This window comes from Heterodontus francisci, chromosome 7 (genome assembly GCF_036365525.1).
Source record: "Heterodontus francisci isolate sHetFra1 chromosome 7, sHetFra1.hap1, whole genome shotgun sequence".
Classification (NCBI taxonomy): Eukaryota; Metazoa; Chordata; class Chondrichthyes; order Heterodontiformes; family Heterodontidae; genus Heterodontus; species Heterodontus francisci.
Window position 1 is genome coordinate 6,092,447 of NC_090377.1, and position 17,264 is coordinate 6,109,710.

Sequence of the window (17,264 nt, forward strand, 5' to 3'; positions counted from 1 at the left end):
GTACAAAGTCACTGTTTATTCAGGGTGAGGGTCACTCGCTGTGTGACTGTACAGAGTCACCGTTTATTCAGGGTGAGGGTCACTCACTGTGTGACTGTACAGAGTCACCGTTTATTCAGGGTGAGGGTCACTCACTGTGTGACTGTACAGAGTCACTGTTTATTCAGGGTGAGGGTCACTCACTGTGTGACTGTACAGAGTCACCGTTTATTCAGGGTGAGGGTCACTCGCTGTGTGACTGTACAGAGTCACCGTTTATTCAGGGTGTGGGTCACTCGCTGTGTGACTGTACAGAGTCACCGTTTATTCAGGGTGAGGGTCACTCACTGTGACTGTACAGAGTCACCGTTTATTCAGGGTGAGGGTCACTCACTGTGTGACTGTACAGAGTCACTGTTTATTCAGGGTGAGGATCACTCACTGTGTGACTGTACAGAGTCACCAATTATTCAGGGTGAGGGTCACTCACCGTGTAACTGTACAGAGTCACCGTTTATTCAGGGTGAGGGTCACTCACCGTGTAACTGTACAGAGTCACCGTTTATTCAGGGTGAGGGTCACTCACCGTGTAACTTACAGAGTCACCGTTTATTCAGGGTGAGGATCACTCACTGTGTAACTGTACAGATTCACTGTTTATTCAGGGTTAGGATAAATAACTGTGTAACTGTACAGAGTCACTGTTTATTCAGGGTTAGGATAAATAACTGTGTAACTGTACAGAGTCACTGTTTATTCAGGGTGAGCGTTATTCACTGAGTAACTGTACAGAGTCACTGTTTATTCAGGGTTAGGATCGCTCACTGTGTGACTGTACAGAGTCACTGTTTATTCAGGGTGAGGGTCACTCACTGTGTGACTGTACAGAGTCACCGTTTATTCAGGGTGAGGGTCACTCGCTGTGTGACTGTACAGAGTCACCGTTTATTCAGGGTGTGGGTCACTCGCTGTGTGACTGTACAGAGTCACCGTTTATTCAGGGTGAGGGTCACTCACTGTGTGACTGTACAGAGTCACCGTTTATTCAGGGTGAGGGTCACTCACTGTGTGACTGTACAGAGTCACTGTTTATTCAGGGTGAGGATCACTCACTGTGTGACTGTACAGAGTCACCAATTATTCAGGGTGAGGGTCACTCAGTGTGCGACTGTACAGAGTCACCGATTATTCAGGGTGAGGGTCACTCACTGTGTAACTGTACAGATTCACCGTTTATTCAGGGTGAGGATCACTCACTGTGTAAATGTACAGAGTCACTGTTTATTCAGGTTGAGGGTCACTCACTATGTAACTGTACAGAGTCACTGTTTATTCAGGGTGAGGGTCACTCACTGTGTAACTGTACAGAGTCACCGTTTATTCAGGGTGAGGGTCACTCACCGCGTAACTGTACAGAGTCACCGTTTATTCAGGGTGAGGGTCACTCACCGTGTAACTGTACAGAGTCACCGTTTATTCAGGGTGAGGGTCACTCACCGTGTAACTTACAGAGTCACCGTTTATTCAGGGTGAGGATCACTCACTGTGTAACTGTACAGATTCACTGTTTATTCAGGGTTAGGATAAATAACTGTGTAACTGTACAGAGTCACTGTTTATTCAGGGTTAGGATAAATAACTGTGTAACTGTACAGAGTCACTGTTTATTCAGGGTGAGCGTTATTCACTGAGTAACTGTACAGAGTCACTGTTTATTCAGGGTTAGGATCGCTCACTGTGTGACTGTACAGAGTCACTGTTTATTCAGGGTGAGGGTCACTCACTGTGTGACTGTACAGAGTCACCGTTTATTCAGGGTGAGGGTCACTCGCTGTGTGACTGTACAGAGTCACCGTTTATTCAGGGTGTGGGTCACTCGCTGTGTGACTGTACAGAGTCACCGTTTATTCAGGGTGAGGGTCACTCACTGTGTGACTGTACAGAGTCACCGTTTATTCAGGGTGAGGGTCACTCACTGTGTGACTGTACAGAGTCACTGTTTATTCAGGGTGAGGATCACTCACTGTGTGACTGTACAGAGTCACCGATTATTCAGGGTGAGGGTCACTCAGTGTGCGACTGTACAGAGTCACCGATTATTCAGGGTGAGGGTCACTCACTGTGTAACTGTACAGAGTCACCGTTTATTCAGGGTGAGGATCACTCACTGTGTAAATGTACAGAATCACTGTTTATTCAGGTTGAGGGTCACTCACTATGTAACTGTACAGAGTCACTGTTTATTCAGGGTGAGGGTCACTCACTGTGTAACTGTACAGAGTCACCGTTTATTCAGGGTGAGGGTCACTCACCGTGTAACTTACAGAGTCACCGTTTATTCAGGGTGAGGATCACTCACTGTGTAACTGTACAGATTCACTATTTATTCAGGGTGAGGATCACTCACTGTGTAACTCTATGGACTCACTGTTTATTCAGGGTGAGGATCACTCACTGTGTAACTGTACAGAGTCACCGTTTATTCAGGGTGAGGGTCACTCACCGTGTAACTGTACAGAGTCACTGTTTATTCAGGGTGAGGGTCACTCACCGTGTAACTGTACAGAGTCTCTGTTCATTTAGGGTGAGGGTCACTCACTGTGTAACTGTACAGAGTCACTGTTTATTCAGGGTGAGGGTCACTCGCTGTGTAACTGTACAGAGTCACTGTTTATTCAGGGTGAGGGTCACTCACCGTGTAACTGTACAGAGTCACTGTTTATTCAGGGTGAGGATCACTCTCTGTGTAACTGTACAGAGTCACTGTTTATTCAGGGTGAGGGTCACTCACTGTGTAATTGTACAGAGTCACTGTTTATTCTGGGTCAGGGTCACTCACTGTGTAACTGTACAGAGTCACTGTTTATTCAGGGTGAGGGTCACTCACTGTGTAACTGTACAGAGTCACTGTTTATTCAGGGTGAGGGTCACTCACTGTGTAACTGTACACAGTCACTGTTTATTCAGGGTGAGGGTCACTCACTGTGTAACTGTACACAGTCACTGTTTATTCAGGGTCAGGGTCACTCACTGTGTAACTGTACAGAGTCACCGTTTATTCAGGGTGAGGATCACTCTCTGTGTAATTGTACAGAGTCACTGTTTATTCAGGGTGAGGATCACTCTCTGTGTAACTGTACAGAGTCACTGTTTATTCAGGGTGAGGATCACTCTCTGTGTAATTGTACAGAGTCACTGTTTATTCAGGGTCAGGGTCACTCTCTGTGTAATTGTACAGAGTCACTGTTTATTCAGGGTCAGGGTCACTCACTGTGTAACTGTACAGAGTCACTGTTTATTCAGGGTGAGGGTCACTCACCGTGTAACTGTACAGAGTCACTGTTTATTCAGGGCGAGGATCACTCACTGTGTAATTGTACAGAGTCACTGTTTAATCAGGGTCAGGGTCACTCACTGTGTAACTGTACAGAGTCACTGTTTATTCAGGGTGAGGGTCACTCACCGTGTAACTGTACAGAGTCACTGTTTATTCAGGGCGAGGATCACTCACTGTGTAATTGTACAGAGTCACTGTTTAATCAGGGTCAGGGTCACTCACTGTGTAAGCAGAAGGAGTGATGTTTATCATCCATGATCTGTATAAATTAAACCGCCCTTGTGGGAAAAAATGAGAGGGACGTGATTCAGATCTGCTCTGTGGTAACATTTTTTGGCTGGAGGCAATTAGTCTTCATCGGAGCTTGCAGAAACATGTGTGAGAGCAGGACACGGGCTTTCTTAATTTCAGTTGTGGGATTTATGGAATAAAACTTTATGGCAGCAACGAGAAAACAGGGAATTAGGTGACCAATGATGTACGGAAACCACTATACCAGTAATTTATGCAAATAATAGAGGGGAAGGAAGAGAATGTGAGGGAAAGGCCTTTGGTGAGTGAATTTTCCAAACATGAGATGCCAAGCCAGCAGTTGTTGAACATCTCCTTAAACATCTGCCACTGATCATCAACTGTCCTACCTTTTAGTCTTCCTGCCCAGTCCACTAGGGCCAAATCTGTCCTCATGCCTATGTAAATTACCTTTGTTTCACGCCGGAATGCTAGTGTGGGACTCCAGTTTCTCGCCCTCAAACTGATTTTGAAATTCTGGCATGCTATGATCACTCTTCCCTCGAGGATCCTTAGCTAACTATAAGAGGGTAATAATAATTGAAAAAGGAAAAATAAAAAGAACCAGTTTTCTTGTGTAATAGAGTAAATTCTACACCACCGGAATGACTTTAACAGTTGCTGTGACTTTTTGGGGGATGGAGGATGTATCCCTGAGTGATTTGAGACACATAACCAAGTTTAAACTAAAGGATTTGGCAGAACTCCTGGTGTTACAGTTAAAGCCAGGAGCTAAGAAAGCAGACATAATTGAAGTAATAGCATAACATTTACAACTGGAAGAAGAAGAAAGCAAACTAGAGGATAGTGCAGTTGAATTAGTTCAAATTATTTTACAAAAGAAAAAACTTGAGCTTGAACAGAAAAAGGAGGAAAAATTGAAAAAACTTGAGCTTGAAAGAGAGTTGACAATGAAGAAGCTTGAATCTGGAAAAGAGAAAAGTGAAAAAGTGAGAGCATTTCAAAGAGAAAGAGGAGGAAGGGAATTCAAAGTTAAAAAGATGGCACTAAGAGAAAGGGGTTTTCTTGATTCCAGTGAAAATTCTGGTGAGGAAAGATCTGGCTCCAGCCCAGGACCCAGTGGAGAGCTGTTAAAATTTGTACAAGCCCTCCCTAAGTTTGAGGAAAGGGACATAGAGGCATTTTTCATATCTTTTGAAATGATAGCCAAACAGATGAAGTGGCCGAAGGAAAGCTGGACACTGCGTATGCAAAGCAGGTTGATGAGCAGAGAACATGAAGCTTATGCCATGTTTTCTGAGGAGGCTTCTGCAGATTCTGAGATGGCAAAAGAGGCTATTCTCGCTATTAGTCCCTGAAGCTTACCAACAGAAATGTCAGAACCTCTGTGGACAGTCTGGGCAGACTTATACAGAATTTGAGAGGGTAAAACAAATTAATTTTGATCGTTGGACATGGGCAGTAAAGATAGAAGCCACATATGAGAACCTTAGGGAACTAATTCTCCTATTTTAAAAATTCAACCCCTCCATTAGTTAGAACTCATGTAGAGAACCAGAATGTTTCAATGGCCAGACAGGCAGCGGAAATTGCTGATGATTATGAGCTTGAATACAAGCCCACACCCCCTGTCCGTCACCCCCACAAACCCAAGAAGGATAGAAGGTGGGAGGGTGAAAGGAAGGCAAGTAGCCGGGGACAATTAGGGACAGCTGGGAACACCCCAGGATCTCATCGTCAGGCTAGAAAGGAAGATGCTGAGGATGGAAGTGAGGTCCGCAAGCATAAATATTACCATTGTCACAGGGTGGGACACCTTTGTGCAGAATGCTGGAAGTTGTGGGGTAAACCCATGGGACTTATTGGGGTACACAAAGTCAATACGGAGGAAGGAGCCCTGACTGAGAGTACGACAGATCAGGCTGCAGCTCTGACAGCAGCTGCAAGGCCAGATACTAAAACCAAAGTGAATACAGGGGTTGTGAATAAGATACCTGAGAGTTATAAGGGATCCTTGTCACAAGGAAAAGTAACTCCCTATCCCTCAAGTGAGGCAGGTAAACCTATAGTTATTCTTAGGGATACAGGAACCACCCAAACTCTTTTGCTGGGGAAAGACATAACATTTCCACCAGAGAGTGCATTGAACACTGAAGTTTTAGTGAATGGTACTGGTGGGGAGTCCATACCCGTACCTTTGTATCAGGTGCACCTTGAGTGACCTAATGACTGGAACGGTAACTGTAGGAGTTGTCCAAAGTTTGACAGAGTTGACCTACTCCTGGGGAATGATTTGGCCGGAGCGAAGGTAGTAGCTTCTCCAGTAGTCACAGAAAAACCAAGTAAAGTTAAGGAGGCAGAACAGTTGCAGGAAAAGATTCCAGGAATTTTTCCTTCGTGTGTAGTAACCCGAGCAATGGCTAAACAAGTTCCATTCGGAGGTAAAATTTGCACCACCATCAGATAGTCGAATATCTGAAACTTTCTTTGGGGATTTGGATAATCCAAAGGAAATGTTTAATAGGTCCTCTCTGATCAAGGCTCAGCAAGCTGTTCCCAGAATTAAAGATACACAATCAGCTCTAACAGAAGCTGAGGCAAAAGGAGTTCCAGAAGACTACTATATTAAAAATGGGACTCTGATGAGGAAGTGGAGAGCTCCTCACAGACCTGAGAATGAAGAATGGACATTTGTTCATCAGATAGTGGTACCGCCAAAGTATCGCCGGGAACTAATCAGGATAGTGCATGAAATTCCTATAGCGGGACATGTGGTGATCCGGAAGAGCAAATCACGTATAGGTTGACATTTTTACTGGCCGGGTCTTTCCAAGGATGTGGTGCAGTTTTGTAAAACACGTCACACGTCCCAGATTGTGGGAAAACTGCAACCTGCATTAAAACTGGCACTTCTAATTTCCATACTAGTTTTTGGGGAACCATTTAGTATGGTATTGGTAGACTATGTCGGACCTTTACTAAAAACAAGGTGGACACCAATATATACTCACCATCATGGATATAGCTATTCTGTTCCCAGAGGCCATTCCCTGGAGAACAATTCCTGCTAAGGTAGTGGTAGAGATGTTAACCCAGTTCTTCACAAGATATGGATTACCGATTGAGATCCAGTCGGATCAAGGTTCCAATTTTATGTGTAAAATTTTTCAGGAAGTTATGGGTAATTTGGGTATAACACAGTGTTATGAAAGTGATTCCTTTTTGTTAAAAAAATATTTTTAAAGGAATTTGTTGTTAAGTTGAATAAATGTGGACCATATTTTTTTGAAAAAAGGAAGCCATCAAGGGAGCTGGATTGGCAACAGTGCTGCTGGTTGTCACATGGCTCGGATTGGAGATGGACCGGAAACATAGAAACATAGAAACTAGGAGCAGGAGTAGGCCATTCAGCCCTTCGAGCCTGCTCCACCATTCATTATGATCATGGCTGATCATCCAACTCAGTAACCTGTTCCCACTTTCCCCCCATATCATTTGATCCCTTTCGCTCCAATACCTATATCTAACTCCTTCTTGAAAACATACAATTTTTTGGCCTCAACTGCTTTCTGTGGTAGCGAATTCCACAGGCTCATCACTCTCTGGGTGAAGAAATTTCTCCTCATCTCAGTCCTGAAAGGTTTACTCCGTATCTTAGACTGTGACCCCTGGTTCTGGGCTCCCCCACCATCGGGAACATCCTTCCTGCATCTGCCCTGTCAAGTCCTGTAAGAATTTTATAGGTTTCTATGAGATACCCCCCTCACTCTTCTGAACTTCAGTGAATATAATCCTAACCAACTCAATCTCTCCTCATACATCAGTCCCACCATCCCAGGAATCACTCTGGGAAACCTTCGCTGCACTCCCTCTATAGCAAGAACATCCTTCCTCAGATAAGGAGACCAAAACTGCACACAATATTCCAGGTGTGGCCTCACCAAGGCCCTGTATAATTGCAGCAAGACATCCCTGCTCCTGTACTCGAATCCTCTCGCTATGAAGGCCAACATACCATTTGCCTTTTTTACCACCTGTTGCACCTGCATGCTTACCTTCAGCGACTGGTGTACGAGAACACCCAGGTCTCACTGTATATTCCCCTCTCTCAGTTTATAGCCGTTCAGATAATAATCTGCCTTCCTGTTTTTAATACAGAAGTGGATAACCTCACATTTATCCAAATTATACTGCATCTGCCATGCATTAGCTCACTCACTCAACTTGTCCAAATCACCCTGAAGCATCTCTGCATCCTCCTCACAACTCACCGTCTCACCCTCCCACCCAGTAACAGGGGCAGAAAAGTGACAAGCGCTCCTTTGTAGTAACAGAGAGCACCTGGAAGGGCAGAAAAACTTACAAGTTTTCTGGTTATCTGTCAGTGTGTGCAGTTTTACCTGTTGGAAGGAGATAAAGTCAAGTCTAAAGAAAAAGTCAAGAAAGAAAACCACAACCCAGCTCGCTTTCCAGAAACTCCAGAAAAGACCCTGTGCAGTCCATTGTGTCAATTTATCTTGTTTCCTGTATTTCAAGAAACCTGCTAAAAATAATTCTCAACGCCGCCTGAAGAGAACTGTTCTGAAGATTCTCGTGACCTGTCTGCATGTGCTGAGAAGTTAGACTGTATGCCAGTTTGGAACAACATATGTCATCCGTTGTTTCCTTCAAAAAACGAGCAAGTAGTTAGCCCAAATGTTTTTTGTCTGCAACAGACCTCTGATCTAAAAATCCTTTTTTTAAATCTTTTTTTGGTTTACCTGTGTATATATGTGTATGTGTGAGTGTGAAGGGACTAAAGTAAGTGAAGTCTTGCTTCAATTGTATAAAACCTTGGTTAGACCGCACCTGGAGCGCTGTGTGCAGGTTTGGTCCACTTACTTTAGGAAGGATATTATTGCCAGAGAGAGACTGCAACGAAGGTTCACCAGACTTGCTCCCGGGATTTGGTCCATAGCCCTGCAGATTACGGCACTTGAGGTGCATATCTAGACTCCTTTTGAATGAATTCAGGGTTTCTGCCTCAACTACCCTTTCAGGCAGTGAGTTCCAGACCGTCATCATCCTCTGGGTGAAAAGTTTTTCCTCATCTTCCCTCTAATTTTTCTACCAATCACTTTAAATCTATGCCCCCTCATCACTGACCTCTCTGCTAAGGTGAATAGACCCTTCACCTCCATTCTATCCAGGCCCCTCAAAATTTTGTACATTTCAATCAGATTTTCCCTCAGCCTTCTCTGTTCCAAGGAGAACAACCACAGCCGATCCAATCTTTCCTCATAGCTTCATTTTTCCAGTCCTAGCAACATCCTCGTAAATCTCCTCTCTACCTTCTCCACTGCAATTACATCCTTTCTGTAATGAGGTGACCAGAACTGCACACAGTACTCAAGTTGTGGCCTAACCAATGAGTTATACAGTTCCAGCATAACCTTCCTGCTCTTATATTCTATACCTTGGATAATAAAGGAAAGGATTCCATATGCCTTCTTAACCACCTTTTCGACCTGTCCTGCTACCTTCAGGGATCTGTGGACATTCACTCCAAGGTCCCTCATTTCCTCTACACTTCTCAGTATTTTCCCATTAAACGTTTATTCCTTTGCCTTGTTTGACCTCCCCAAATGCATCACCTCACACTTCTCCAGGTTGAATTCCATTTGCTACTTTTCTGCCCATCTGACCAGACCATCAATATCTTCCTGCAGCCTACAGCTATCCTCCTCGCTATCTACCACATGGCCAATCTTTGTGTCGTCTGCAAACTTCTTGATCATGCCCCCTACATTTACATCCAAATAGATAAAATATACACCACAAAAAGAAGGGAACCCAGTACTGAGGCTTGTGGAACGCCTCTGGAACAGCCCTCCAGTCGCTAAAACACCCATCAACAATACCCTTTGTTTCCTGCCACTGAGCCAGTTTGATTCCACCTTGCTGCATTTCCCTGGATCCCATGGGATTTTCTTTTTTAACCAGTCTGCCATGTGGGACCTTGTGAAAAGCCTTGCTAAAATCCATGTAGACCACATCAACAGCACTACCCTCATCTATCTTCTTTGTTACTTCTTCAAAAGATTCGATCAAGTTGGTTAAACAAGATCTTTCATTAACAAATCCGTGCTGACTATCCCTGATTAACCTGTGCCTTTCTAAGTGACAGTTTATCCTGTCTCTCAGAATAGATTCCAATAATTTTCCCACTACTAAGGTTAGACTGGCCTGTAATTATTCAGTCTATCCTTCGCTCCCTTTTTAAACAGAGGTACAACGTCAGCAATTCTCCAATCCTCTGGCACCATACCCGTATCCAGTGAGGACTGGAAAATGATGGTCAGACCTTCTGCTATTTCCTCTCTTGCTCCTAACAGCCTAAGATACATTTCATCTGGCCCTGGTGATTTATCAACTTTCAAGGATGCTAATCTCATTAATACTTCCTCTCTCCCTATGTTTATCACATCTAATACTTCACACACCTCCACCTTAACTATAATATTTGCATTGTCCCCCTCTTTTGCTAAGACAGACACAAAGTATTCATTAAGAACCATACCAACATCTTCCACTCCTACACATAGGTTAGTTTTTTGGTCTTTTATGGGCCCTACTCTCTCCTTAGTTATCCTCTTACTCTTAATATATTGATAAAACATCTTTGGGTTCACCTTGATTTTGCTGCCGATATTCTTTCATGCCCTCTCTTTGCTTTCCTAATTTCCTTTTTGATTTCATCCCTCCACTTTCTATACTCCTCTCAGCTTTCTGTTGTTTTGAGTTCTCAGTGTTGGACATAAGCTTTTCTTTTCTGCCTTATCTTACCCTGTAGGCTCCTTGACATCCATGGAGCTCTAGATTTGGCCGCCTCACCCTTTTTCTTTATGGGAACATGTTTACCCTGAGCCCCTTGAATCTCCCCTTTGAATGCCTCCCACTGCTCTGACACTGATTTACCTTCAAGTAGCTGTTTCCAGTCCACTTTCACTAAATCACTCCTCAGTTTAGTAAAATTAGCCTTGCCCCAATTGAGAAATCTAACTCCTGTTCTATCTCTGTCCTTTTCCATAATTATGTTAAAACTGACTGAATTATGATCACTACCACCAAAACACTCTCCCACTGCCATTCCTTCCACCTGCCCATCTTCATTTCCTAAAACTAAGTCTAAAACTGCACCCTCTCTCGTTGGACTTGCTACATACTGGGAAAAAAGTTCTCCTGAATGCACCTCAAGAATTCTGCTCCCTCAATTCTTTTCACACTAAAACTATCCCAGTTAATATTGGGATAGTTAAAATCCCCTACTATTACTGCCCTATTGTTCTTGCACTTCTCAGAGATTTGCCTACATATCTGCTCTTCTATCTCCCTCTGACTGTTTGGGGGAGTCTATCATACCCTCCCACCAGTTTGATTGCCCTTTTTTTGTTCTTTAGCTCAATCCATATGGCCTCATTTGATGAAATTTCCAATATATCATCCCTCCTCACAGCTGTAATAGTTTCCTTGGCCAAAATTACCACTCCCCCTCCTTTCTTATCCCCCTCCCTATCCCGTCTGAAAACCCTGGAACCAGAAGCGTTGAGCTGCCATTCCTGTCCCTCCTTAAACCATGTTTCTGTAATAGCTATGATATCATACTGCCACATGTCTATCTGTGCCCTCAGCTCATCTGCTTTATTTGCTATACTCCTTGCATTGAAATAGATACCCTTGAGCACTGCCAAACTCCTTTTTTCTATTTTCTAACCCTCGTTTCCTGTCTTCCAGACTCATCCATTAATTTTCCACCTTCCATTTTAATTTCTGATTTTGTCCCAGCTGAGTCTACCCTCAGGTCCCCATCCCCCTGCCAAACTAGTTTAAACCTTCCCCAACAGCACTAGCAAAACGTCCCGCAAGGAACTCAGTCCCGGCTCTGTTCAGGTGCAACCCGTCCGGCCTGAACAGATCTCATCTCCCCCAGAGCTGGTCCCAATGTCCCAGGAATCTAAATCCCACACCAACTTTCCAGCCATGCATTCATCTGAATTACCCTTCTATTTCTATACTCACTTGCATGTGGCACTGGGAGTAATCCAGAGAGTACTACTTTTGAGGTCTTGCTTCTTACCTAGCTCCCTAAATTCTGACTGCAGGACCACATCCCTCTTTCTACCTATGTTGTTGGTTCCAATGTGGACCACGACTACTGGCTTTTCACCCTCCCCCTTCAGGATGCTCAGCCGCACAGTGACATCCTTGACCCTGGCACCAGGGAGGCAACACACCATCCTGGATTCGTGTCTGCGGCCACAGAAACACCTGTCTGTTCCCCTGACTATTGAATCACCTATCACTATGGCTTTTCCAGTCTTCCCTGTACCCCAATGTGCAGCTGAGCCACCTTTGGTGCCATGGACTTGACTCTGGCTGCACTCCCCAGGTGAAGCATCACTTTCCTCAGTATTCAGAATTGAATAGCTGTTGGAGAGTGAAATGCACTATTGTCTCCTGCACTACCTGCCTGATTCTTTTTCGACTGCCTGGTGGTCACCTATTCCCCCTCTCCCTACATCCTCTTCAGCTGTGGGGTGACCACATCTATAAACGTGCTTTCCACGTAGCTCTCATCCTCACGAAAGCACCACAGTGTCACCAGTTGCCGCTCAAGGTAAAAAGGGAACTGTAATATTTCAATCAGTGTGTTTATGCTTTACTTCATTACTGGTTAAGACTTGTTTTATAATAAACTGATAATTTTGTTGTTTATTCAAGAAACCTGGTTGTTTTATTCTGTGAAAAATAGAGTATATGATTGACTATATCGGTAAGTGGGAAAATGTAAGTATATGTTGTGACCTGTGGAGAAATGGGACTCCTCCCACCTCAGTCGTAAAAAGAGGAGGAAACCTGGACTGCCCCTTTCTATGGGCTGTCTGGGAACTCATCCCAGTGCAATCCCAGTAACTGCATCCCCAAATTCCCCACTCACCAACAGCCCCACACTTTACCCTCCCTCTGCTACTGACCATCACCACATCCACTTGGCCACAATGCAAAAACAAAAGCCAGCACAAAATAAACATTGCAAACCAAATTTTAAATCAAATCATTCCATACTGCATACAAAAATCAACTAATAATCCTTGTGTATTTTCTTAGTGTCTGTATTACATGTGCTTTGCTTGTCCTAGTGCTCCTACACAGTGCTACCCCAGTGGCTGTAGCAAGGCTGGTGAAAGACTGCTGAATTTCACTTGGGGAGACTCCAATTGGACTTGGAGGATGTCCTTGAGCAGCTTCACCAAGAAGACCCAGCATTGGACTCCACCATCTCAGCACGTGTACAGTGATAGACAAATCCGGGTCTGCATCACCACTGCCTCTCTCGACTCCTCCTGTGTCTCTAAATTGTCAGACTGCCTTTCTGACATCCACTACTCTGACTAAATACTGGGAAGATTGAAGCCATTGTCTTCAGTCCACACCACAAACTCCATTCCCTAGCTCCTGACTCCAGCCTCTCCCAGCACGCTCCTGGCTGACCTCCCATCTTCTCCTCTCCATCAACTTGAGGTCGTCCAAAACTGCATCCTAACTCACACCAAATTTTGTTCACCTTTCACCCCGATGCTTGTGAACTATATTGCCTTCTGGTTAAGCAATGCGCTGATTTTAAAATTTTGATCCTGGTTTTTCATATCCCTCCAAAATCTCTCCCCTCCCTATTTCTGTTGTCTTCACGTTACAACTACCCGAGATCCCCACACTCCTCCATTCTGGTCTCTTGAACATCCCCAATTTTAATCGTTCCACCATTGGCGGCCGTGCCTTCAGCTGCCTGGGCCCCAAGCTGTGAAATTCCCTCCCTAAACCTCTCAGCCTTTCTCTCCTCCTTTCAGATATTCCTTTTAAGGTACCTCTTTAGCCAAGCTTTTGGTCATCTGTCCCTAATATCTCCTTATTGGGCTTGGTGTCAAACTTTGTTTCATAATGCTCCTGCGAAGTGCATTGGTCGTTTCGCTATGATAAAGGTGTTGTATGAATGTAAGTTGTTGTAGTTGTTGTAGCAGTGTTAAGTGTGTGAGGAAGGGGAAAGGGATATGTTTGCTAACTATGAATCCTGCTTGATAGAGATTGTTGGAAGGTGAGTGATGGGGATGTGGTGAATTGAGCAGTGTCTGAGACTCGTGGTGCAGTTGGTAGGATTTGGCATTTGAAGATGCATTCACTGACCTCGACCACACGTATGAGATCATTGAACTTCTTGTCACACTACATCTAGGTCCCTGGGGCTTACCCCTCCTGGCATTCATCTCCATGGCTATCTGCTCCCATTGTATTTTCAGTGTTGGTGTTGGGGGCCTCCTAGGCCCCTGTGATAACAGGACATCTCTCCTGCTTTCCACCTCCTCCACAATTGCCTCCAGTGCAGTGTCTGAAAACCGCGGAGCCTGCTCTCTCTCACATGTTGTGCCATTCTTCACTGTTTCTCAGTCCAGATTCACTTCCTACACAACTGCCACCACCTACTCCGGCAGATATATTTGGGAATATTTTACTAGGTAACTTCAAGCAAACAGTAGCTTCTTTCTTTGTTTAAAGGTGACTTTCAGATGAATTAGAGACCCAGGAGACCTAGTTTTAATCACAACGAATCCCTACAACCTAGTGACATACTCAGTCGGAACAGCACACAAGGAACTCATAGAGTCAGCGTCATAACGAGACCGAAGGAGGCCATTCGACCCATTGAGTCCATGCCAGCAATGTACTATGGAAATGTTTCCTGCCAATGCGTCACTGAGAATCGGGATGTGGGGGTTACTGGTGAGAGTGCATTTATTGTCCATCTCTAATTAGAATGAAAGGCCTCAATATTCATCCCCTGTCCCTATGCCTTAAAGGGAGATGGTCAGGGGGTGGGGTTCAGGAGTGGGTGGTCGTGTGTGGTATTAAACAGGTGACCCCAGGAAAAGTGGGACACCTCATCAACGTATTAAAATCGTGCTCCCATGGTGCAATTGAGAATTTGAATTTAATTTAAAACATCTAAAAATAAAAAGATGGTCTCAGTAAAAGTGACCACGAAGCTGTCGGATTGTTGTAAAAACCCAACTGGTTTACGAATGTCCTTTGGGAAAGAAACCTGCCGTCCTTACCCAGTCTGGGCCTGTATGTGACTCCAGTCCCACACCAACATGGGTGACTCTTGGTTGCCCGCTGAAGTGGCCGAACAAGCTTCTCAGTCATATCAAAGCAAAGCAATAATTCAAGACCTTCCACCAACACCTTCTCAGGGCAATAAATGTCGGCCGTGCCAGTGACACCCACATCCCGAAATAAATAAAAAATAACATCAACAATTTGCTTCTTGTTTTCAGGTGTTTCAGAAATCTGGGTTCAATCAAGTCACATTGATGGGACTAGAGCCTGGCTACTCGACCCGAACCCGACGGGACCCGATGACACATGTTGGGTTTGGGTTGGGTCGGGTTGCTCTTCCGGGTCCGGCATTCGGGCTCGGCTCGGGTCAGGCCGGGCCAGACACGCTCTATCACCACCCCCAGTACGTGGCTCCAATCTTAATGTACTTTTTCAACAACCTTTCAAGTCCAGTTGCAGGTTTTGTTGCTTATCTGCACAAGCTTAAAAAGTGAAAAATGGAAGCTCGGTTAACTGAACATTCCAGTGGTTGGGTCGGGCGTGGGAAAAAATGAAAGGACTCGGGCCGGGTTGGGCTCGAGTCGGATGCGGTTTTGTTGGGCTCGGGTCGTGTTTCATTTGCAGACCCGAGTCGGCCTTTAGTTGGGATGAATTGGTGCTAGGCATTGTTAGATGTGTAACACATTTTCAGCCTGATCCAGATGATAAAATACTCTCCCAACACTCACTGTCTATGTTCACCATGAACACTGGGCAATTGCATGAGCTACGGGGGGCAGCTGGAAGTGGGGGTCCTGTATCCCAACAACACTCGGTGAATTTGGGGGGGAGGGGGATCAAATTGGGAGGGTGGAATAAAATAAAAATATAATCATTCACTGTTTCTCTTTTGGAAAACAATTGGGACACTTGGAAGCATATCAACTCTGTTTTACGCAGGGACTAGTAATCTCCCTCATTACTCAGGATTCATCAGAGACACAACACTCAGGAGCCTGATGGGGATACCTTGCCCCTCACAGACTCCTACTCTATCCAACACTGATGCATAAACCCCAATGGCACTGAGACTAAGTAGAGATGCAAACTCACCAGTTCATAGTTGACAGGAGGCGCACACAAGGTTGTGACCTGCAAGAAAAGAAAGATGTGAGGTGAGATGGGTAATGAACAGAAGACTCAAACTCATTCTTTGAATGTCTCTAAACCCATTCTCCTTTATCAATACAATGCTGGTTAGTTCCTCCTGTCACCTCTCATCTCTTGTGCTCCTAAACTCCAAATCCTTAATGTTACACATTGATCCTTCTCCCTCATCCTCACTGAGCTGACACAAAGGTTTATTGCACTGTCTCAGCTAACATCACCAAAAACAGATTAACTGGTCACATTCCATTTGCTGTTTGTGGGATCTTGCTATGCACAAATCAGCTGCTGCATTTCCTCTAGTGCAAAAGTGACTACATTGCAAAAGGTTCTTTGTTGGCTATTTGGGATGCCCTGAGGCTGTGTAAGGTGCTATAGAAATGCAATAATTTTTTCAAAGTAAAGAGAGTGAGGCAGACAAAGGATCTTGCACCTCAGCTACGAAAAGAGCTGGTCGGAAGTTCTGAAGTGATCCACTGTACAACAAACACACAGAAATTGTGGTCAGGATCATTCTCTTTCTTTTACATTTTACAAGTAGCTTGTTGGGCTAGGATTGGCTCCTTGGGTGAAGCCTCTCTGACACTGGCTTTCTCCCCCACCGGCACCCCCCTGTACCGCACCCCAGCCCCCCCCCCCCCCCCCCGCCCACAAAAGAGACCAAATCATATGGACAATCCAGATGTCAGTCAACTTCTAAGCTGCAGTCAGTGTTGGACAAGGGGTGAAGACACAGGATACAATGGGGCAAAAGAGTAGATTGAACTGGGCTCAAAGTGCCTCTGGATCCACTAATCACCCAGTTAACTTGCAGCACTGTTCTGCTTGGTTAAAACTCTGGGCTGATGTCTTGGCTGCTTGGGGGCGATGGGGAACTCAAGTCTGCTTTCCAGCCACGTCTCCAATGAAGTCAAGAGGCAGGCATTCTCACCAAAAACTCTAACCAAGGTCAAAGGGAAAAATTAAACAGTTGATGTGGCCCATTTCATAAGAACTGTGCTGGGAGTCTTCAGACAAAGTCAGCTAAACATGGCAAGCTCATTCTTCTTGTACATCAGTACCAACCTTACCATTAATCTGAGGTCCGTGTGTCAGCCATGACTCAATGGCTATGCTGGCCTGTGAGTCAAAAGATTATGAGTTCATAGACCCACTCCCACTTCTTCAAAACCTCAACTCACCCAAACATTAACTAGGCAGCATTCCCAAACGTCTGTGTTATCAGAGCCATGAGAAATGAATATCCAAAGGATATCAACGGTGTGCTGTTGCTTGATCTCAGAATGAATGGGAACGACACAACGATGCTTCATGATCACTGCCCTCCTGAATACATTTATTTTTGTCAGATTCCCCCTCTCTCCTGAAAACACTGGCTCTCCTTTGTACGTAAGTCAAT

The 17,264-nt window shown here is 44.7% G+C and overlaps 1 protein-coding gene across 15 annotated transcripts in view; it reads right to left on the reverse strand.

Annotated features, from left to right (window-relative positions):
• The window catches only part of tns1b (tensin 1b), a 939,527-nt gene that overhangs the window by 380,921 nt on the left and 541,342 nt on the right, over positions 1-17,264 (reverse strand). For all 15 annotated transcript variants that reach the window (XM_068034709.1, XM_068034713.1, XM_068034718.1 and 12 more), the window contains one exon: positions 15,812-15,850. In XM_068034709.1, the coding sequence (XP_067890810.1) occupies positions 15,812-15,850 (39 nt within the window). The remainder of the gene's footprint in view (positions 1-15,811; positions 15,851-17,264) is intronic.